Source organism: Dipodomys merriami, unplaced genomic scaffold, assembly GCF_024711535.1.
Source record: "Dipodomys merriami isolate MVZ:Mamm:240054 unplaced genomic scaffold, mDipMer1.0.p SCAF_128, whole genome shotgun sequence".
NCBI lineage: Eukaryota > Metazoa > Chordata > Mammalia > Rodentia > Heteromyidae > Dipodomys > Dipodomys merriami.
Window position 1 is genome coordinate 920,602 of NW_027202582.1, and position 23,649 is coordinate 944,250.

The 23,649-nt window shown below is 57.2% G+C and overlaps 2 protein-coding genes across 4 annotated transcripts in view; one reads left to right on the plus strand and one right to left on the minus strand.

The window, feature by feature from the left end:
* Macrod1 (mono-ADP ribosylhydrolase 1) overlaps positions 1-23,649 on the minus strand; it is a 140,812-nt gene that overhangs the window by 88,087 nt on the left and 29,076 nt on the right. The window lies entirely within an intron of this gene.
* Positions 343-21,917, plus strand: Flrt1 (fibronectin leucine rich transmembrane protein 1). 2 transcript variants are annotated; one of them, XR_011371052.1, is made up of 3 exons: positions 343-1,188; positions 11,795-14,797; positions 21,528-21,917. XR_011371052.1 is itself a non-coding variant. In XM_070017950.1 (2 exons), exon 2 carries the CDS (start codon positions 11,843-11,845, stop codon positions 13,865-13,867), a length of 2,025 nt encoding a protein of 674 aa, XP_069874051.1. In that variant the 5' UTR covers positions 343-1,188; positions 11,795-11,842; the 3' UTR covers positions 13,868-16,004. The 2 variants fall into 2 exon arrangements, 1 of the variants encoding a protein (XP_069874051.1); XM_070017950.1 differs by lacking the exon at positions 21,528-21,917 and having other exon boundaries at positions 11,795-16,004.

A 23,649-nucleotide genomic window follows, 5' to 3' on the forward strand; every position in this document is an offset into this window, starting at 1 on the left:
CAAAGAGCTTATCAAGTCAGTGCGTAAGGCCCCAAGTTCAAACCCTAGTACTGCAAGGAAAAGGAAAAAAAGTATCTGGGGCGGGGCTGTAGAGCGCTTGACTAGCATGTATGAGGTCCTGGGTTCAATTCCCAGCACTGCAGAAACAAAATCAAACAGGCTGCGAAGGGAAGGGAGAACTGAGGACGATCACCCAGGCCGCCTGCTGCCTGACGGTGCTGGACACGGCATGTTCCTAACTTCCTCCAGTTTCATCACTTAAAACCTTTTTTTTTTTTTTTCTGGCAGCCCAGGGAGTACAGAAGAAGGGCTCCTCTTTGGACTAAGCAAGACCAGGGGGTGAAGCAGGAACCCCCCCCTCCGGCCTCCACACAGGAGCAGCCAAGCGGAGCCAGCCCCCAGCCACCCCCAGCCGCTTCCCAAATCCGCACGCCCGGCCTGACAGCTCAGCAGTGCACAGCAAGGCAGCAGCTCCAGCCCGGCAGTGAACATCTGAACCCCTCGGTGGGGTAGCGGACCCCTGCCTTCCCCCGAGACTCAGCCTGAGTGGCAGGAATACTGATTCTTTGGAGAGTGGCTCCCTCTCGGCTCTGTCACGCAAGAACGCTCTCTGCACCGAGCCCATTCTGCCAAGTGACTTAAAGGGATTTAAGCAAGAAAGAAAAGAAAGAAAGAAAACACTGGTAAAGAAAAAAGGGGTAAAAGCCACACAGCAGCCTGAAAAGAAGGGGTGGCAGCCTGCAGACAAAGGGGCAAAGTTGCAAAGGGCCGTGGAAGTGGTCAGCAGCGAGAGGCCACGGTTCTGGGGAGCAGGCCAGAGGGCATGGCCTGGGGCCGCAGGGGTACAGCGAGTAACTAGAGCGTGCACCCAGCGCTCCCGAGAGACGCCAGCCGCGCCCCAGGCCTAGGGCACCAAGGATGCTTGGGACCCGCAGGCCTATCTGAACGTGGTTTTGGGGGGTGGCTGAGGAGACAGAAGCACAGGATCCCCTCTTCACATGCCCCAGCACTGCCCTGCATCTGCTATCTGTACCCCAAGTGACGCTTGGCCTGGGAGAACCCAGGGGCCAGGAATGTGAGCGGAGCCCAGACCTACCGCACTGCTAAGAACATCAGCAGGGGCCCCGGGAACAGTGACCAACCCCATATTGGACTCCGCGGGGCTCCAGGGCTGCAGCTGCAAAGCAGGTAAGAACAAGGGGAGAGATGGGTGGGGAAAGGGGGGCCGCGAGAGTGGTCAGGGGTCCGAGCACCCAGCCCAGGCAGCGCGCATGGGACTCATGCAGCTCTTGATCTTCCCAGGGGCCTTTGGGGGCTTCCTGGTCTCCAGGAGGCACTGCTTGGCGGGGTAGGCATTACCTGCTACCTGGTGGCCCCCTTGTTCTGGGCTCTGCCCTGTGTGGGCAGAGCTTTCTGGAATGAGCTCTGCCCTGCCGGGGCTGTTGACTCACTATCCTGCCCAGAGAGGGTTGCGGGGAGGGCTGGTCGTGACTTAGGGCTGGAGCTTTGGGGACCTGGGCCTTGGCACCTTCTACCCTTGAACTGGTGTGAGTCCTCAAGCCCCTTCCATGCCTGCTTGCTGGAGCCCTGGGCTGGGGCAGATCCAGAGTCCTCACCAGCTCCCCTGGCTCCCCTGGCAGCCAGTCTCTTTGTGGAGGTGTGCTGAGGCCCAGAGATGGGCAGTAAGTGCTCCAACACCACACAGCAGGCACTGAGCCTCCCTTTCTCTCCCCACAGTGATGGTGCGGGGGCGGGGCTGCTCCGCCCAGCTCCCGGGGGCCAGGAGGGAGGGGCGTGGCCTCCACAAACACTAATCCTCAACAACCTCTAGCAGCGGCGCCCCGGGCAGGGCAGGGAAGCCCCAATTCATTACCGAGATGGAAAATGACACTTCCCCACGCTCTGCCCCAGGGGAGGGCCTGATTTATGACTGCGCCAGGGCCCGGGACATCCGTCAGCACCGCGAGCTGCGCACGCCGTCTGCGGGGGCATTAATAGCCGTGTTATTAGCCACCGGCGTGAAGGATGCCCTGCGGATGGGCTATTTGCTGTTATTTATTATTGAGGCGGCCCCTGGCAGCAGGGCTGGGAGTGCACCGAGCCCCAGGCCAGCTCCCCCGCGCGGTCTTCCGCCCTGGGTCCCCACCGCCCAGTACTTGTCCCACACTCCCCTTCTAGGAGGAGCTGGGGTTAGGAACCCCCCCCCCCCACACACACACTTCCCCAACCAGGCTGAAGCCCAAAGTAGTGATGGAGAATCTGCTCAGCCCACCTGTCCCCAGGGTTGGGCACCAGCCCTCTGGTTGTGGGCAGGGCCCCTCCCCTCTCTGAGTGTGCACTGGGGTGCTCCTTCTGGTGACTGCCAGCTGCCGTGGATGGTAACGGGCCCAGGGGGTGCCAGAGATAGAAGCAGGCACAGGACCTTGCCATGCTGACCCCTGGGAAAAGGTGCCAAGGCCCAAGGAGGCAGCTGAGAGAGCTGCTGAGCGCACAGCGGGGGGGGGGGGGGGCTTATCTAGGCTGGGCTTGTCTCTCTGCATTGATCTCTCCTGTCTGGACAAAGCAAACTTGCTGGTGCTCACGCCTGTCATCCCAGCTATTCAGGAGGCTGAGATCTGAGGATCATAGTTCAAAGTCAGCCGGGGCAGGAACACCCATGAGACTCTTTTCTCCTATTAACCACCAGAAAACCAGAAGTGGTGCTGCGGCTCAAAGTGGGAGAGCAACAGCCTTGAGCAAAAAGAGCTCAGAGACAGCACCCAAGCCCCGAGTTCAAGCCCCATGATGGACAAAAAATAAAACAAAAAATAGAAAAGCAAACTGTCCACCAGTCCTTTACCTCCCAATCCCAGGGTCCTGTTCTGTGCTCTCTATCAGCAGCAGCAGCAGCATCATGTGTATATTAGTTATACAGATGGAATTGGATTGTTACATTTCTACACGTTTCTACTATATACCCTCTATCACGCTCTCTACCCCATTATTCCCCCCATATAGCACCCTCACTCCACTCTGAGAAGGGAGGACCAGGATTGAGGGAAGGGTCTGAGGCTGGGCAGTGCCAGGCCAGCCCCCGCCGGGGAGAGGGGGCAGCAGCCAGGCCTGGCTGCTGAAAGGAGCTCTGGCGGGTGAGGTTGCGGCCGGGCTGGCACCGGCTCCCCCAGCACCTGCGGCAGGATTCAGACCTGTCACTTTGTCTCTTGGAGCTGCTGTGGCAGGGCCAAGGGGCCAGGTTGGCCTCTTTCCTTCTGCTACCCCCTTCTCAGTTTCAAATTCCAGGCTTTGTTAATCCCACTGATGTTGACTGAGTCCCTTCCATACCAGGCTCTGTGCCAGGAACAGAACAGACCTGGCTGCAAGAGTTCATATGTTAGCAGAGGTGCCGATCAGTAGTTGGCCAAGAAACTGATGGTAAATAAATAGGACTTCCCCGCCGGCGCCCAAGCTCACGCCTGCAATCCTAGCTACTCAGGAGGCTGAGATCTGAGCCAGCCTGGGCAGCAAAGTCCATGAGACTCCTATCTCCAATAAACCACTCAGAAAACCGGAAGTGGCGCTGTGCCTCAAGTGGTAGAGTGCTCGCCTTGAGCTGAAGAGCTGAGGGACAGTGTTCAGGCCCAGAGTTCAAGCCCCATGACGGACAGGGCCTAGTCTATGGATGGTCACAAGCCCCCGCTGAAATCTGACCCTGTTCCCGTCTCTTTCCTCTCGAGCCCTAGACCTCCACTGGGCTTCCTTTTTGGCTTCTAGAAGGAATGAGGTCTTCTGTCTAGGAAGCTTAGCTACAAAAGGACCAGGACAGAAGTAGCGGGGGGGGGGGGGGGGGGGACATCTCATTAAATACCTGAGAAAAAGCAAAGAAATTACACTACACGTGTCTCCTTTCTCCCTCCCCCACCCCTTCCTGGCAGGGCATGGTTTAATATCGGACCCTGTTATCAGTATAATTAACCTCCTAAAACACAGATTTGAAAGTCTTGTTTTGTTTTTTTTTTAAAGTGATTCACAATCTCTGAAGCTCAGGACATCCCCCTCCCCCCCCCGCTGCCCCCCCAACCAGCCCACCAGCTTAGGTGAACTCCCCCTGCTTTTGCAGTGGATTTGCATACCTGTCTGCAATTACTGCCAGCGATAACAGCTGATGCATAATGCATGCAGCATGAAATTAGAAAAATAATTAACTTTAGGGTTTAAAAGAATCCCCCCACCCCCACCCCAATGCATGACACGTTCTGAGCGCCACCCGCAGGATGGGATCCTAGAACAAAGTTGTTCAGGGTGATGGCACCGAGGTTAGGTGGCACCACAGGGTCGCCAGGGTAAGACGGTCCCTGAAGGCCATGCCAGCTGGCCCAGGGCCCCAGAGAGGCGTCTGCTGTGCCTGCAGGCCCAGAGGCATTGGCTTGAAGAGGCGGGACACGGGTCTGCCCCGCCCACCTCACACTCAGTGGCAATGCCTCTTGCTGATGATGGAATGGCTCCCCCCATTCTGAATCCTGCTGTCAGCTGCTACGACGCCAAGTGTTTCACCCCTTGAAACACAGTGGTGGCTCACCCCTGCCATCTCAGCTACTCTGGAGACTGAAATCTGAGAATCGGAATTCAAAGCCAACCCAGGGCAGACAAATCCCCATCCTCGAATCTAACGAACCAGCAAAAAGACAAGATGAAGGCGTGGCTCAAGTGGTAGAGCACAAGCCTCGAACCAAAAGGCTAAGGGAGAGGGTGAGGCCCTGAGTTCAAGCCCCAGTTGGGGAAGGGAGAGAAGGGCCGGACTAGAGAATTAGATCGTGTGTGGTCCCATTTCACAGACAAAAAGATCTGAGGCGTGAGGCGGCCACCCCTCAGATGGCTGGACCGCTCAGATGGCTGGGCTCTCGAGGGGCCTCCTGGGAGGGAGGGGCTCCCACAGGCCTCCCGTCCTTGTCCTTGGCCCCCAGAAGTAGCTGCTAGCTGGTGGGGGAGAAACTGTGAGGCTCTTTATCTACTGGTACAAAGGTTCCCCCAGAGCCATCTCGGAGGAGAGGCATGGACTCCCGGGCGTGGCCAAGTGCCCACCACTGCTCCCCGGGGGAGGGGGTCCTGAACACTGCTTCCACCTGTCTGTCCTGCCCTGAGACAAGTCTCCCAGACTCAGGAAGACCAGGAGAGCAAGGCCCCTGCTGGAGAGCCGGTGGGGGCGCTGCAGTGGGAGGAGCTGGAGGATCTGCGGAGGCACGAGGCCAATGCTGGGCCACTTGGGCAGCCAGGTTCCCCAGGATTTGCCAGCCTAGGGATTGGTAGAGAGGTAAGAGCCCCTGACAGGTGAGCAAGGACAAGCCAATGTAGCTTCTAAAACGATGCATCCCCTTCCCATGCCACGGAGCGGCTGACGCCCTCGTGCAGGTGGAAGATAAGAGGACCAGAGCCGGGCGCTTTCCTTACCACAGCTGCAGGAAGTGCTTGAGATGGGCTCTGTGATGAGTAAGCAGCATGAGCGGGTGCCGTGGCTCACACCTGTAATCCTCTGTAATACTGTAATACTCTGCAGGCTGAGATCTGAGGTTTGAAGCCAGCCCATGTCGGAAAGTCTGTAAGACTCTTCTCTCCCACTAAAACTACCAAAAAAGCCAGAAGTGGCGTTGTGGCTCAAGTGGTAGAGCACCAGCCTTGAGCTTCAAGCTCAGGGACAGCGCCCAGGCCCTAAGTTCAACACACACACACACACACACACACACACACACACACACACACACACAAAAGATAGAGAGAGTGGAAAAGAGAAAGAAAAGACGGATGGCAGGTTTCATGACAGCCAAAGGCAACAGCCAGTGTCCCCCAGCCCAGCCCAGGCAGGGTGAGCCGGGTGCACGGGCGTTGCGTGACACGCTGGGAGTGACTTGCAACGGCTTCTCAGATGTGGGACGCCCTCACTCCTCACTCTGTTCCTGCTAAACCCTAGCACCGGGAATACCAGGAGAGCCTGCTGGCTCCCTCCCGAGTGGCTCCCAGAGGCCTCCAGGCTGGCAGGGCGGGGCTGCCGGTCCTGGAGGGGGTCAGGCCACCTCTGCTCACGTATTATTCAAGGGATAGGGAGGGCTACACCTGCCTGGCAGGAGCCAGCCTGGCTGCCAGGCAGAGGAGACCCAGCTGGGCCTCAAATGTACTTGGGGCCTGGACTGCAGCCCTTCCCCACCCTCTCTCCCACAAACTCCAAGGGCTCTGGTGAGCTGGGAGGACCTCTGGCCCTAGTATTCAAAAGGGGGGACAGTACCATCCCCACTAGACAGCAGAGTCCTCACAGCAGGTGGATTCTGCCCCTGGCATGGACCCTTGATGGTCCCCTCTTCCCCTTCCCTCTCTTTTGCCCCTGGTACTCCAGCTACACTGCCTTCTAGCCAGCACACTTTCCCACCCCAGGACCTTTGCATATACATCTCCCACTTCCATGCAGGGAAGCGTCTGCTCAGGGGTGGACAAGTGAGAAAGTTCTGGGCTCCAGAGGAGGTCCCTCATGTAGAATCAGGGCTCGGGGAAGGTGGAAGCCCGGAGGGAGGGCAGGACTTGGCTGTGTGGGGAGGAAAGGAGGAGGCAAATGGTGGCGAAGGCCTGTCTGTCTGTAGGAAGGGTTGTGGAGGTGGCTGCACAGCTCAGTGCCCCGCCCCCACACCAGGACCCCAGTGTCTGGCAGACGGGGCTCTTCCGCAGCTGCCCAGAGCTGTTCCCACAGGCCCCTCTGCAGGCCTGCCTGAGGCCCCGCCCCGCCATCAGCCCCAGGCCCCTGCAGGGAGAGTGGATGTGGGACCCTCTCTCCGCCCCCACGGCAGGGGTGGGCACAAGGGCTAAGAGCAAGCAGCAAGCACCCCACGTCTGCTCCAGGCCTTGGTCTGAAGCTCTCTGGGTGCGGCCTGCAGAGGACCCTGGCAGCCGCCATGCCCAGCATGTCCCAGGCTAGGGAAGACAGCAGGCAGGGGAATCCGGCTGGGTGGCTGTCAGCTATGGTTCAGCCCCTGCTGGTTCCACGTGGCCAGTGGAGCGGGAACACCGCGGAGGGGCAAGAGGTGGGAGTGGCTGGCATGGGCACCGGCTGCGGAGGCCAATGGGAAGCAGTAGGATGGGCATGTGCAAAGGCCCAGGGGAGGCAGAGGGGATAGGAGAGGATGTGCCCGGTGCCAGAGTTCCAGGGTCCAAGAAGAGACCTAAGCTAGCCGGCACCGGTGGCTCACGCCTGTAATCCTAGCTACTCAGGTGGCTGAGATCTGAGGATCGCAGTTCAAAGCCAGCCAGAGCAGGAAGTTTATGAGACTCTTATCTCCAATGAACCACCAGAAAACCGGAGTGGTGCTGTGGCTCAAGTGGTAGAGCCTTGAGCTGAAGAGCTCAGGAACAGCTCAGGCCCAGAATAAAGAGAGGGCGGGGGTATGAGGCGGGAGACCTAAGCTATGCACCTCGTCTTGTTCCCTCCCCTCCTTGCGCCTGATGGCCCCTAATGAGGACCTGGCTTGCCAGCCAGGGCTAGCTCTGTGCGGCCCAGGCTGGGCCCAGTGCTTCCCCATAGCCGGGGAAGGACGGCATCGCAGCGCCACAGGGCGGACCAGGGAATCTGCAGCTTTTCAAACACAATGCATCAGGGATGCTGGTTGCATTTAGGAAGGGAGTGCCACACAAAGCCCAACACCCAGCTATTCATTCTGCTGTGCCAACAACTGTTACATCCGTGAGAAAGCTGCCCTCTGAGAGGGCAAGCACGCGGCTCAACAGTACACAGCCTGGAGGTGGTAGAGACAGGACTTGAACCAGAATTCTCTGTTCTGAAAGGGTGGCAGAAGCCAGTGACAGACAGCCAAGAAGGATGCCCCAGGCCCCTGTCCGCTAAGCCACGCCCCCACCCCAGCCCAGGGGGCGGGCCAAGGAGCCCGCTGTCAGTCACAGCGCTGGCAGGTCGTAACTCACCCAGGCTGAAGTCTGTGGAATCCACACAGCGGTGACAAGGGATCGCGTAAAAAATGGGCGATTTACCAGGTTTAATTTGATGGCTACGTGAACTATCAAACATACAACAAGGGAATAAAGGGCCGCCAGGCACCCGCACGTTTGAAGGGCTTGTCCAGCCTGCTGCTTCCTCCCTCCCTGGCTGACTTGGAACCACAGGGCTCAGCCCAGGCTGGCCTTGGGGAAGGGAGTGGTGGGGGAGACTCAGGCAAGATGGATGGACCAACAGACCGGGGAGTGGAAAGGCCTTGGGTCTCTGCCTCCTGAGGCTTCTCCGTTATCCATCAAGCATCTGTGAGAGGTGCAATTTAGACTCCATTATGATAGCGGGCATCGGGAGGCCAGGGACCGTGGCCGAGCGCTGAGCGGGCTCAGGAACAGATGCCCATGCCAGACAACGCCAAGGCTGGCCTTGCTTTGGCTTGAACAAAGTCTGCTCCCTGCTCAGGGTGCTGCCCCTGAACAGCCAAGGGCAGAAGCCACCTGTGACAGGACTCAGCCGCTGCTAACCAGGCGGCTTCGTGTCCTCGTGTCTTGGGAGCCAGGCAGAGGGGCCCTGTGCTCAGATGGACCCAGAGACTCAGGTGAGGGGGCTTTGAGCAGGCCTGAGCCTTCCCCGCCACGCCACCCCACTGGCAGGTGCCCACCAGGGACCTTTATGTCCTGACTCAGGGCAGAAGGGGGATGTAAGGTCAGAAACCCGGCCAAGCCTGGCACCAGTGGCTCACGCCTGTAATCCTAGCTATTCAGGAGGCTGAGATCTGAGGATCTCGGTTCAAAGCCAGCCCAGGCAGGAAAATCCTTGAAACTGTCATCTCCAATAAACCACCAGAAAAGCAGAAGTGGTGCTGTGGCTCAAGTGGTAGAGCGCTCACCTTGAGCTGAAGAGCTGAGGGACAGCGCCCAGGCCCAGAGTTCAAGCCCCATGCCTGAAACCCAGGCCAGCTGTGACTGTGGAGGCCCCCATACAATCAGAGCCTTGGGCTATGCAGCCGTAAAAGGGGAGCAAGGACCTGTGTTTATGTGATGGCCAATCACAGGTGCCAGCGGGGGGAGGCACCAGGGAATCAGCAGCACCCTTCCTCTTCAAGCCTGTCTTCACTCATACTCTAGCCCCCCATTTAACCCCCCCATCCCAAGATAACGAGAGGTGAGGCGTTAGGTAAGGCTGGGACCGCGCCAATGTCCCCGCCACCACCCCCTGTGCCTATACCACACCAGAGCACCAGGAGGCTCTCAGCCCAGCCCCAAGGTCAGAGGTCAGAGGTTTCCCCTAGTAGGGCTCTCCTAGTGGGGAGACACCCAACTGTTTTTATCTCTTGAGGAAGTTGACATCTGCAAGCTTCTGTGTTCCCCTGCGCCCAACTGGGACTAAGGAGGACACCAACTACTGTCTGCTGGGAGGAGTAAATGGAAAAACTCAGAAAACCCTAGGCAACATCTTCATTACAGTGGCCCACGGGAACGGCATCTCCAGGGGATGGTGCAAAGCAGATGCTCAAAAATAAAAATGTGTTGGGTGGGCAGATATGTGATGGATAAACAGAGGCATGGATGATGGAAGGAAAGGTGGATGATAAATGGAAGATGAGTGGAAGATGGGTGGGTGGACAAGGTATGGATGATGGATGATGAGTGGATGGATGGTAGATGATGGATGGATGATGGGTGGAGGACAGATGATGGGTAGAAGATGAGTGGGTGCCTCGATGGATAAATGAACAGATGATGGACAGGTGGGGGAGGATGAATGGAAGGATGGAAGGATGGATGAGTGGAGGATGAATGGAAGGAGTAGCATATGGCTGGATGGTTTGATGGACAAACTGATGAATGAATGAATGAATGGACAGCACGGAGACAGCTCTATTTAGGGCATCTGGAAGACCTAGCAGAGGAGGGAACATTTGAACTGAGTCCTGAAGGGTGAGGAGGAGTTTGCTGGATGGAGAAGGGAGGAGGACTGGCACGGGGAATCGTGGACACAGTCCTGAGGGCACACGAGAGGTCCCCGCTGGGTCACTGAGCGGAAGCTGCAGGGCCGCCCTCCCAGGCCAGGGCCTCAGACGGGCTGAGAGGCCGTCGGTCCCACACCAGAACTCTTGGCGACCCCGAGGTTCACAGCAGACCTTGGCCCTCATGTAAAAACGTCTCGCCTACTGAGATTGAACGATAATTTCTCTTTAATTGATTTTTTTAAACCACGGTGAACAGTAAAATAATAAGAGAAAAATGTACGCTGCAATTTTTCCATTTGTGAAAACAAATTACACCTTGCAGACAATTTCCCTGGGAGCAGAGACAACACCTCCCTCGGCTGTGTGTCTCATTTCCCTGAAACGCAAGGACGCTGAGAGATAGAGACATCCGCATCTCTTTCTTTTCCGAAAGAGCTGAACGTTACCTGGTTCGGGAGGGGCGAGGTGTGGAATAGTTTGCACACCGCAGTGAGGTAGAGGAGGCCCTGGCTCCCTCCCACACCTCCTTCCTGGTCTACGAGATGCAGGAGTGACCTCTCCTGCCAGAGGTAGGAGGTGGTGCTGGGGGGAGCCACACCGTGCTGCACAGGGCCCTAGCCACGCCCCCTAGGTCCTCACTGCCACTAGAAACAAGCCTTTCCTTCAAGCCCTGGGTCCACGCCAGAAAGCGAAGCTTCCTCCCCCATTCCAGTGAGAAATACTGCCCAGCGACTTCCCCATAAGCTGGGAAGACTGAAGAGGGCAGAATCCCGGGGCAAGCCGCCTAAACTGACGCCAGATCAACGAAGTGAGCTTCCCCCACCCAGACGGTCAGCCGCCCCCTCTTTGTGTTCTTTGCTCCTGATGAGATTTGCACACTAGCTCCAAGGAGCAACCCTAGCTGTCACCTGAACTGTGGCTTAATAAGCTTGGTGTGAATGGGGCTGTACTGGGCTGGACACTGGCTCCTGATCTCTAAAGAGATCAGGAAGATCTCAGTTCAAGGGCCGCCTAGGCAAATAAATAAATAAAAAATAGTGAAGGCCCCATTCTAGCAAACAAGCTGAGCATGGCCATTTGGTGAGGCCCTGGTGAATCTCAGCTGTCCAGAAGGAATCGTTAGGAAGGCTGCAGTCTGAAGCTGCCCCAAGCGAAAAGCAATGAGACCTTCTCTGAAAATTTTTTAAAAAGTGTGTGGCACTGATAGCTCACTCCTGTAATCCTAGCTACTCAGGAGGCTATGATCTGAGGATTATGGTTGAAAGCCAGCCCCGGCAGGAAAGACCTTGAGACTCTTATCTCTAATTAACCACAAAAAAAAAAAAAAAAAAACACCCAGAAGTAGAGCTGTGGCTCTAGTGGTAGAGCACTAGCCTTGATCAAAAAGGCTCAGGAAAGCTGGGCACTGGTGGCTCACGCCTGTAATCCTAGCTACTCAGGAGGCTATGATCTGAGGATCACAGTTCAAAGCCAACCCAAACAGGAAAGTCCTTGAGACTCTTATCTCTAGTAAACTACTCGGAAAAAGGCAGAAGTGGTGCTGAGGCTCAAGTGGTAGAACACTAGCCTTGAGCCAAAGAAGCTCAGGGGCAGTGCCCAGGCCCTGAGTTCAAGCCCCAAAACTGGAACAATCACAGAATATGCAAAAGGGTAGAATATGGCTCAAGTGGTAGAGCACCTGCCTAGCCATACACAGCCCTAAGTTCAAACTCCAGTCATTTAACAAAATAGAACAAAGACCAGCTGTGCTCATGGCCTAGCAACTAGTTGTGGCAACCCTTGGGCGGTGGCAGGGAGACCCGCGACACTTACCCAGGTGCTGTCACTGAGGTGCCCTCACCCCACCTGTCTCGTGCTCCCTGCAGGTGTCCAGACTCCAGGTCAGGGGAGTCAGGCTCCCCCTGCCATCCACCATGGTGGTGGCACACCCCACCGCCACCGCCACCGCCACGCCTGCCGCCACTGTCACGGCCACTGTCGTGATGACCACAGCCACCATGGATCTGCGGGACTGGCTGTTTCTCTGCTATGGGCTCATCGCCTTCCTGACGGAGGTCATCGACAGCACCACGTGCCCCTCGGTGTGCCGCTGCGACAACGGCTTCATCTACTGCAACGACCGGGGGCTCACGTCCATCCCCTCGGACATCCCCGATGACGCCACCACCCTCTACCTGCAGAACAACCAGATCAACAACGCCGGCATCCCTCAGGACCTGAAGACCAAGGTCAACGTGCAGGTCATCTATCTGTACGAGAACGACCTGGATGAGTTCCCGGTCAACCTGCCCCGATCGCTGCGGGAGCTGCACCTGCAGGACAACAATGTCCGCACCATCGCCCGCGACTCGCTGGCCCGCATCCCGCTGCTGGAGAAGCTGCACCTGGATGACAACTCCGTGTCCACCGTGAGCATCGAGGAGGACGCCTTCGCCGACAGCAAGCAGCTCAAGCTGCTCTTCCTCAGCCGGAACCACCTGAGCAGCATCCCCTCGGGGCTACCCCGCACGCTGGAGGAGCTGCGGCTGGACGACAACCGCATCTCCACCATCCCGCTGCATGCCTTCAAGGGCCTCAACAGCCTGCGGCGCCTGGTGCTGGACGGCAACCTGTTGGCCAATCAGCGCATCGCTGACGACACCTTCAGCCGCCTGCAGAACCTCACTGAGCTCTCCCTGGTGCGCAACTCGCTTGCTGCCCCGCCCCTCAACCTGCCCAGCGCCCACCTGCAGAAGCTCTACCTGCAGGACAATGCCATCAGCCACATCCCCTACAACACGCTGGCCAAGATGCGCGAGCTGGAGCGGCTGGATTTGTCCAACAACAACCTCACTACGCTGCCCCGCGGCCTGTTCGACGACCTGGGGAACCTGGCCCAGCTGCTGCTCCGGAACAACCCTTGGTTCTGCGGCTGCAACCTCATGTGGCTGCGGGACTGGGTGAAGGCACGGGCGGCCGTGGTCAACGTGCGCGGCCTCATGTGCCAGGGTCCGGAGAAGGTCCGGGGCATGGCCATCAAGGACATCACCAGTGAGATGGACGAGTGCTTCGAGAGCGGGAATCAGGGAGGCGCCGCCAACGCGGCCGCTAAGACCACAGCCAGCAACCACGCCTCGGCCACCACTCCCCAGGGCTCACTGTTCACTCTCAAGGCCAAGAGGCCCGGGCTGCGCCTCCCCGACTCCAACATCGACTACCCCATGGCCACGGGCGATGGCGCCAAGACTCTGGTCATCCAGGTGAAGCCCCTGACAGCAGACTCCATCCGCATCACGTGGAAGGCCACGCTTCCTGCCTCCTCCTTCCGCCTCAGCTGGCTACGCCTGGGCCACAGCCCCGCCGTAGGCTCCATCACAGAGACCCTTGTGCAGGGGGACAAGACGGAGTACCTGCTGACCGCCCTGGAGCCCAAGTCCACCTACATCATCTGCATGGTCACCATGGAGACGGGCAACACCTATGTGGCCGATGAGACCCCGGTATGTGCCAAGGCGGAGACGGCCGACAGCTACGGCCCCACAACCACACTCAACCAGGAGCAGAACACCGGGCCCATGGCGGGCCTGCCCCTGGCGGGCATCATCGGCGGGGCGGTGGCTCTCGTTTTCCTCTTCCTGGTGCTGGGGGCCATCTGCTGGTACGTGCACCGAGCTGGCGAGCTGCTGACCCGGGAGAGGGCCTACAACCGGGGCAGCAGGAAAAAGGATGACTATATGGAGTCAGGAACAAAGAAGGACAACTCCATCCTGGAAATCCGCGGCCCCGGGCTCCAGATGTTGCCCATCAACCCGTACCGCGCCAAAGAGGAGTACGTGGTACACACCATCTTCCCATCCAACGGCAGCAGCCTCTGCAAGGGCACGCATACCATCGGCTACGGCACCACCCGGGGCTACCGGGACGGCGGCATCCCCGACATAGACTATTCCTACACTTGATGCCAGCTGCCACCTGCCCCCACGCCCCAGCCCCAGCCGGCGGCCGACCTGGTGTGGGCCCCGTGGCTCTGTCCAGCCCAAGCCAACCTGAGAGAAAGAGGAAGAGAAACTCTGCGATGACTTTCCCAGCAGGAAGCGAAGTTTGGAGAGGGTTGACGATTTTTTTTTTTTTTGTAGACCACAACAGTGGAAAAAAAGAATTTTTTTTTTTAAACAGATAGAAGGCAGGAGGGAGATTCGACATTGCTGGAGACCTAATTTATACTGAACCATGCCAGCTGGGGGTGGGGGAGGAGAAGGACTAAAAATAATATTGCAGGAAGGGTTGGGAATTTTTTTTATTTTTATTTTTATTGCTGAACTGGAAAGATACTACCTGTACAACGTCTGTGTACACCTCACACTCTGTTCAGGGCCGTCACAAAAGAACCGCAGAGAAGCAGCCATCGTGTGGAGCCCCATGCAGTGATCCCACAGCCGGCTGCTCGCCGGTGAGGGTGAACGAGAGGACGTGATAGAAGGTTTACAGGCTCCTCACAAAGGAGCCAGGAAAAGAAAAGATCTTTTGCTATGGAGATATTGTCCTGACATCTCTTCCCAGGCCGTTTCCCTTACAGATTTGCAGAAATAGGGCGTCTTTCGCTGCATTCTTGGAACAATGATGTAGTCGATTAAAAAAATAATCACACTCCCCCCCCCAAACTTCTGCTGAATGCTCTTCAGTTCCACTCCACAGAAGGCCCGATGGAAGCTGCAGCCTTGCCCACCCACCCACCACGCGGAGGTGCGTGCTTCTACCTGTGTCCCTGGCATGTCTCAGTGCAGATGGGTAGAGACCTACACCATCTTTACAGTACTTCTTGGGTCAGTTCTTACCATTTCCTGAGACAATAGAATTGCAAACATGTAATTTCTCCTAGAAATCACTGAGTAAGTAGACCATGTGTTTGGGGAGGGGTCGGGAGTGGAGGTGGAGGAAGGAGCCTCATCTGGGTGGGGGTATTGCTGTTCCTAGAGGCAGAGGCATGTGAGTGCCAGCAGGTGGCCTGCAGGGGGGCGGGGCAAGGCAGTTTCTCTTCTATTCTGTTTCAGTTTGGCCACACCTAAGCCAAGGTCCTTTCTGAGACAGAGAAGGCTTTCCACTTTTGACAGCTAGTGTCCTCATCCCCTCCCCCTGCTCCTTAGATACAATCACCTTGATAGCGTTTACTATATGCTTCCTCCTGGAACAGGTAATTAGTGCAGGGATCTATCATTCTCTACACACACACACATACACACACACACACACACACACACGTATGTATGTGTCAATCAGCTGACTTAGACCTATTGGTTTCCATGGCTGCTCAAAGCCCAGAAAAAGAGAATTCTCACAAAATCTGTGGCAGTCCCCCCACCCCGACACACACACACACACACACACACACACACACACACACACACACACAAACCCCACTGTAAAAAACCGCAGCGGCACCCATACCTGGCGCTCTGCTGTCCAGAGACCAGATGGCTTTGTTAAAATGCCAGTCTCCAAAAGGGTTCTGACCAGGCCCTGAAGAGAGCTGAGATTTTATTTCCTCCCCACTGGAATCAGCGTCGCCCTCATTCATCGACCGACAGTGCGGTGTGGCGAGCCATGAGATTAAAACGATGTTGAAATGGCAGCGGATCTGGGGAGGAGGGCAGAGCGGGCGCAGGGCTCTGGTGTCTGCTGTGCCCTGCGCTCGGCAAGCGCGGTCACCATCTGTCAATGCGCCGCTTGTCCTGCGCCGGGGGGAGAAGCGTCATCAAAGAAGAGACGTTGGTCTGAGGGCAGGAGGACGAGAAGGGGTCTGGCTCCTGGCAGTGGTGCTTTCAAAAGGCCTCTGCCACTTTTGACCAAAGCAAAGGCATGAAGAAGAGGCCGGGCAGTGGTCCCGAGGATGCCCACAACGTGCCCAGGCACCGCCTGCTTGCTAGATGACAGAGCCAAAGGCTCCTCACTGAAGATCTGGGGTGGGAGCAAAATGGACCCAACAGCCGCTCCACAGACGCTGAAGGAAGGGCAGGCTCTGACTGCAGCCCAAAGGGATGTCCAACCGAACAGGGACCTCCTCCCCCCTCCCCCTCCCACCCCCCCCCAGCCCCAAGAAGTGTGGGCACAACCATTCATAAGCATTGCTGGCCTGAATTCCTCTCCCATGCAATGAGACCTAGAGGAGAAACGCTCCACAACCCTAATTTCAGGTCTGAAAACATCATATCATCACCGACACAGCCCATCCCTGGCAGCTCAGGACGGAGGACAGGGCACCCCACCGCCAGCTCCGGGGCAAGACACTGTGTAAGGCATGCCCTCAGCCAGGGAGATGGAGGCCCAGAGCTTGCCATTTCTGAAATAAGAGCCCCTTCCTCGAGGACCCCACTCTGGCCTCTCTAATGTCTCATGACAGTTGGGCCCCGAGATTGGCACCAGTGGCTCATGCCTGTAATCCTAGCTACTCAGGAGGCTGAGATCTGAGGATCGTAGTTTTAAACCAGCTGGGCAAGAACGTTCATGAGATTTTTTTTTTTTTTTGCCAGTCCTGGGGCTTGAACTTAGGGCCTGGGCTTCTTTTGCTCAAGGCTAACACTCTACCACTTGAGCTACAGTGCCACTTCCAGCTTTTTCTGTGTATGTGTTACTGAGGAATCGAACCCAGGGCTTCATCATGTGAGGCAAGTACTCTACCACTAAGCCACATTGCCAGCCCTCTTGAGATTTTTATCTCTGATCACCAAAAAAGCTGGAAGTGGGGCTATGGTTCAAGTGGTAGAGCAGCAGCCTTGAGCCAAGAAAGCTTAGGGACAACATGCAGACCCTGAGTTCAAGCCCCAGGACCGGCACACCAAGAAAGAAAAGAAAAGAAAAAGAAAGAGAAAAGAAAAAGAAAGTTGGCCCCCAAGTCACTACCACCACCTCCTGCCTCTGCCAAGGGGTGCTGCTGGTCTCCCACATTGACCAGACACCCTGGGCCCATGAGAACTCCACCAGCTGCCCAGGCAGACCATTCAGGCCTGGGCACCACATCCTCCTCTGCCCAGGCTGGAGAGGCCAGGTCTTTCCTCACTGCACTACTGGGGGATACTGACCACTCTGCTCAGCCAGTACCCCGGGGCCCCCTCAGAGCTCTTTACATCTGTCCTGTCCCTTCGTGTCTTGACAACTTCCTGTCTGGGAAGATGGCACAGCTCTCCTGCCCCAAGCCAGAAAAGGGGGCCTGAAGCCAGGTTCCCCCCCCCCCCACACACACACACAAACCCATCTCCTCCTGGTCCAAGCTGGCCTCCCAACACGTGATAGATGGTTCAGGGGGCTGCTCTCCCCACCTCCACCCCTGCGTGGGACACAGGCCTGCAGCGACCCCACCGAGCCCATTAAAACCTCCATCTGTGTGGCCCACACTGGCACAGCGAAGTCAGCTGCCAGCCTGACCCTCGCAGCTTCTAACCAGCCAGAACCACCTCGCTGGCCTGGGCGGTGATGAGGCTCTTTGGTGACATTTAAGGCAGGTTTAAAGTTTAAAAGGGGGGGAAAAAAAGCCCATGACACTTCTATGGTTAAGTGGTTTACCCTTCGTGGTAATTAGATGTAGCGATTGGAATCTCTTTTCTATTACATGGCAATTTTCCTTTAAATTTCCTGTTTTAGAAAAAAAAAAAAAAAGGAGGAGGAAAGGCTTGCAAGGCAAGGAGGGAAGCGAAGGCAGCAGCAGGGCCGCCTGTCATTTGCATTTTGCCAATGAGGCCTCTTGTTCGCTCAGCTCAGGCGTGGGGCCCAACGTATGGAATACTTAAGAGATTACTAAGAATAAAATCTATTAATTAGTCATACTCAATTCTGCAGACATGATATGCATCAAAAGCTCCTTTCTCTTCCCTGTTCTGCTTCCCCCTTCCCGAGGAAGCCTCCATCTTCCCAAACAGCTCCTCTGGCTGTGGCCTCCGTGATGACAGGGTACCAAGTGGGCCTTCCCACAGGGCAGGGATGCAGGTGTGAGGGCTGCAGCACAGTCACGGCCCCTTCCATGCTGGTAGGAGAGGTGACGTCATCAGGAAGATGGCAACAGCCAGGAGGGGTTCGACTTCCCTTCTGGAACCCAAAGCTCGGCTGCTTCTCCTGCTTCAGGATGCACGGTCTCTCAGCGATAGCCTGGCCCAGCAAGGGGAAATGGAGGAAGCCAGGGAGTATGTTTGGCAAATCTAGAGACTCCTTTTTATAAAGTGTGGGTGTCCTGGGGTGGGATCTAGCTTCAGCCCAGACACCTGTGCGCTACCAAAGCCGAATGCAGCCCCTCCTGCCCTCTGATTCTGGAAGATTCTAGTTGGCTCAAAGCAAAGCCTGTGCAACCTGCCCGGGCTTCCGTAAAGTGAGCACCCAGCACAGCCTCATGGCCAGAGCCTCCCGTGCCACCGTGAGGAAGGGGGGGTGGCAAAAGTCAGAGGCCCCCGCAGGACAGCTTCCCACCCCAAGTGGCAGCTCAAGTTCCAAAGTCAGCCCACTTCAGAAATCTGTTTCCTGCCCGAGGCTCCAGGGAGGAGGCCTGGGCTTCTGAGCCTCGAGCTTATGAAAAATACAACAAGGAAAATTGGATGCAGTAGACGGGGAGCGCGAGGGCTGCAAAGGCAAGAGGGGGGAGCTCTGGGGCGCGTGCAGAAAAAGGAGGTGCTCAGGCAGGCGCAGCAGCCTGGGCCCCCGAGGGAGGGCCAGACCTTGCTCCAGGGCCAGCCTGGGTCAGCTGCAGGCGTCCCGTGTGCCTTGTCGCTGGTTGAAGTCAGCCGATGGGAGGCTGGATGCGAGCCAGGGTGAGCGCTAACAAGCAATTCACGGCCCTTCCACCACGCAGAGGGTGGAGGCATTTTTTTTTTCTTGAGGTTAGATAAAAAGGCTCAAAAATGCAAATCATTACCGTTTACAACCAAGCGAGTCGGCTAAATTGATTAGGAGAGATTAAACTCCTTGGAGGTAAAGAGAAGGGGGGTGGGGTTCACGGTTTCTGAACCTGTCCCAGAGGCCGTGCATACAGCAGAAGTTTTCCAGGGCTGGCTGGGGTGGGGGAAGTACCTGCTCCTGCTCAACCCTGGGGGCAGCTGGGGTCTCTGAGAGCTGTCACCCAGGGCTGGGAAACTCGGGCTGAGCAGTGCCAGCCACAGCCTTGTGCCCAGGCCTCTAAAACTACTGTGGCCCAGGCTTTCCGGCCTCAGCGGGGGCGGGGCCAGTGCCCTCACTTAAAGAGCTCTTCTGCCCTGCCTGTGCTCGAGTCTGTCCCCTGTAGTCAATGAAAGAGTGGATGGCTGGAAAGGGAAACTGAGGCAGAGAAGAGAAAGCAACATTGGTCCAGCAGAGATGGAAGTGAGGCCCCCCCCATCCCCAGAAGCTCCCAGGCACTAAATGGGGACCTGCACAGCCTCCCTGCCCAAGTGGAGGTCTGCACCCCCAGGTGAGGGCACAGACAGCCCCCCCCCCATACCAACTCAGCAAGGATTTAGGAGGGGACTAATAGGGCCCTGCCAGGTCAGCAGCTCCAGCTCGCAGCTTTTGCCCCCTGGGCCTGGGCCTTCAAGCCCAAGTCACCCCATGGCCGCAACCAACACCCTAAGGCTACCAGCCAAGGCAATCGTCCATCACGGCCAGTTGACAGCGCCCGGGGCACCATTCACTCTGTGTTTTGAGGCATTTACTGATTCTTTTGAAATGTTCCAAGTAGTTGCCTGAAATATCCACGCTGGCTTCTTAAAAAAAAACAAAAACCACTAAACTGCCAAGATTCCCTTTGCTCTCCATCTCCATTCCCCGCCTACCTTCAGAATGGTAATATACATCCCTCCCACCCCCACCCCACCCCCCACCCCCGTTTGGAAAATTCCCCTATATACCCTGAGGTCGAGGCTTCGGCCTCGCTGGTCTCCTCCTCCTCAGAACCACACAGGAGGCAGCTCTCAGCCTGGGGCTACCCTGGCCTCAGAAGCTGCCCTGAGTCAAGCTCGCTGTCCACCCCTCCCACCCCTTATCAGCTTGTGCCAGGAGGGAGGGAGTATGGCACACCTGAGAACAAGGCGCACCTGGTGGGTGGGCTTCCTACAAGCCCAGCCATCAGTGTGCATGGCAAGCTGTGTGCTCCACTCTGCTCTCCCACCCCACCCCTCCCCAGGGTCCTTCCCAACCAAGGTCTTCACGGCCACCGGCCCTAAAGCTCTTTTTCAGTTGTCAGGTGGATGGGGCCATTGGGTGAGATGCCTATGCTCCTTTCATGGGCCTCAGTGGCCAGAGCCTTGCCCTCCCTTGTATCTCAGAGGCCTCAACACAGCGTCTGGCACACCTCTCCTTTGCTTACCTCCCCCTGCCATCTACTGACACCCCCGTGCAGAAGGCCCGAGGGTTGGCAACCAGCGGCCTTCTCTCGTCCTATACCTGCCGCCATGGCAGCCGGAGCAACGCGAGCTCGTCTCCTCTGGGCATCTTTTCCTGGAAGCACCCTGTTCCCCACCCCGCTGCCTCTGACCCACGCGTCTGCGGCTTAAGATGCGACAACACCAGCACCTGGCTTAGGCCCAAAGTGACTCTGTTTCCCTTCCCCAAATCTTGCATCAAGAGGGTGATGGTGACAGCAGAGAACTGGAGGAGTCCAGGGATGGGGCAGAAGGCAGAGGATCCCAGGCGACAGCCAGCCTTGTCTGTCATTCCATGGAGAGTCCCCGCACCCCAGCTACCCGCCTACAGGAGCTAATCAGGCTTTCTCCTCAAGACAGAAAAACAAACGCAACATGAACTGACAATCAAAGCGGCCACAGAGGGCCGGGGGGGCCGCCACCGCCTCTCCCTGGGGCTCTGCTTCAGGGTGTCTCTCACCTGTCCTTGCAGAAGATGTGCAGGCAGAGTTCCTGATCACCCCCCTCTGGCTAACCTTTGACCAACCAAAGGCTAGCCTACAAAGGGGGGCAGCCACACACATAAAGCCTAAAAGTAGCCTTAGATATTTCCCTCCAGCCCGCATGGCCACCTGCCAGTGGCTTCATCCCAGAAGCCATCGGGGCATCCAGAGTGGGAGAAAGAATGAGGACCCCAGTAACCCTCCAGCTCCCAGGGAGGCTGGGAATATTGGGGAGGAAGCCTGGGGCCCAGCCTAGAGGCTTGCCATCTCAAGACGAAGCAGGAAGAGAGGGCGCTGAAGGCTGGGAGGCCATGGGGCTGGACACACAGGCTGGCCAGAGTGAGTGTGCGCATGCACATGTATGTGTGTGCGGCTGCTGGCAGGGGTGGCCAGCAGGCACGCACAGAGAGTGTCAACTACAAAGTGCAAGTCAGTACCAGGACCCCACCCCCACCTAAGGACAGCTGGCATCAGCGATCCCCTCCTGAGGTACAGAGGTAGAACAACTGGTAAAGCAGTAGGGAGTGGCCACGGAGGGTCAAGGGATGAGGCCCTCTGTCAGCGGATGGCACCAGGGCATGGTGGTGGGGGAGGGCAGGCCTGGCTCTGTTCTCTCCCAGGCCTGTGGTTAATACACCTTATGCCATTGGTGGGGAAGGGCCTCTATACCCCAACTTCCCAAGCCTCCCTCCCCTCCAAAGTCAGCCCCGTGGGACCATCTGGCCGCACGCTCCTTGTCTTTTTTGTTTCCTTTTTCTCTCAAGGGCAAAGCAATCTCGAGGGTCTGAGTGACGGGACCACCCCCCACCTCCCACCCCACCCCCGCTGCTGCCGCCATCTGAGACCTGGTGGGCTGACGTGGCCTGGGGAGCCAGGCCAGGTGCCCACTGCCCACCCACCTCGTTTTCAACTCCACCACCAGGCAGGGGGGCTCAGCCATGAGACCCACAAACCCCACCACCACCACGACAACAACACAAACCAAAGTGCACTGCGAACCGCCCTTCGGCCTCCTTCTTGTAGGTGCCTTGAAACTTCAATGTTGAGATGAATGTGATTAACTATTTGGTCCTATTTTCTGTTTGTCTGTTTTCATATAAAATGTCCAAGTCCACCTGCCTCGTCCTTTCTTGAAATAAATAGAAAGATTTAACTTTTACAGTCATTTCGGCTGCCGACTCAGCTTGGTTCAGTGGCCCAGAGTACCAGGGACCAGGTATCTGGGGAGTCCCAGCTTGGGGAGGGGGGAGGTCTACTGCCACAGGGTGTGGCGGGCAGTGGGTCCGCTGTGGGGGGGAGGGGGGGTGGGAGGGAAGTACGGGGGGGGGGGGCCCGGGAAGCAGTACGTAGCTCGTAGCCCCATCAGCACAAGGAGGGACATGAGTTGTCGTAACCCAGCCATGCGGGGAGGCCTAGCAGCTGGAGCGGCCTCCAAGAGGGTCTCCACCTAGGATTCATTAGTACAGCTGCGGATTATCCCCTAAGAGGCCCCAGCAACCATGTGGGCACCCAGATAAGAGCAGAGCCGTCTGGGCATTTGGGAACACATGCTCGTTCAACCACCCTGAATGAACGCCCCCCCCCCCTTGCCCCGGCCCGGATTTGTCCCTCAGATGTCCCTGTTCCCTGGGCACACCCACTGTGCTCACAGCTCTTATCTGTGTATCTCACACAGGGGGGTGTGAACAAGAGCAATTTCTGCTAAATTTAACATAAAATAAGAATTTCCTGCTTCTGCCATAGCTCCGACTTCCTGTCTGGAGAGGAGCTGAGGTTCATCCTTGGGCTTCAAGGATGCAAACTCTCTTCATGTCCCTCGGTGCGGGTGGCCAGGGCAGCTGGGGTGACCCTGGGCACTCTGGCCCCACAGATGTCTCTCCCCACCCCATGTTCCACCTCCCAAACCCCACCACCCCCAATCCTGCCAGGGCAGAGCTCATTCTAAAGATTCAGTACCAGCCAGGCACGGGTGGCTCAGGCCTGTAATCCTAGATACTCAGGAGGCTGAGATCTGAGGATCCCAGTTCAAAGCCAGCCCGGACAGGAAGTTTGTGAGATTCCTATCTCCAATGAATCAGAAAACCAGAAGTGGCGCTGGGGCTCAAGTGGTTGAACACTTGCCTTGAGCTGAACAGCTGAGGGACAGCACCCAGGCCCAGAGTTCAAGCCCCACGACCGACCACAACAAACAAACAAGAAAGCCATAAGTGGAACTGTGGCCCAAAGTGGTAGAGTGCTAGCCTTAAGCCAAAAAGACCCAAGAACAGCACAAAAAAATAAAGAGCCAGCAGCACCCTTGTTGTCCATTGGGGACAGGATTGGGTCTGCTGAGGGATCTTTCTAGAACATGGCTGGCCAACCAGTCAGGTGCCAGTTCCCTAGGACCTACTACAGGCCGGGGCCAGGGCTGGGGCGAGGTGGGAGCGGGGGTGTCCTGGCCGGGACTGGGGGGTCGAGGGGAGTTGCGTTAGTGCAGAGGATGTGCTCACAGGTGAGGAGGATGTAGAGACAGGGATAGGAGGTCTCTGAGGGCCAAGCTGCCCAGGGCCCAGGCTGCGCCACCCCCCACACCCCCCCGCCCCCAGACCCATGGAGCAATCGTTTCTGGGCAGACCCTGCGCTGTCTTAGGTTCTGGTCCTTGGGCTTCTCCACAAAGGCCCTGGAAGGTTCAGCGTGCCCTACCAATTCCTGAAAATCTCCCAGACTGGCTCATGGTTAGGGTGCAGCCGGGTAAGACTCTATATGGCTGCCTGCCGGCCACGGGGTGCCTTAAAACCCCAGACTCCCCCTCTGTGCGTTTACAAGATACAGATCTTATAAACTCTCAGTTCAAACAGGAGTGGGAGGAGTGGGGGTGACCCTCACCCCCTCCATGGCTTCTCCCC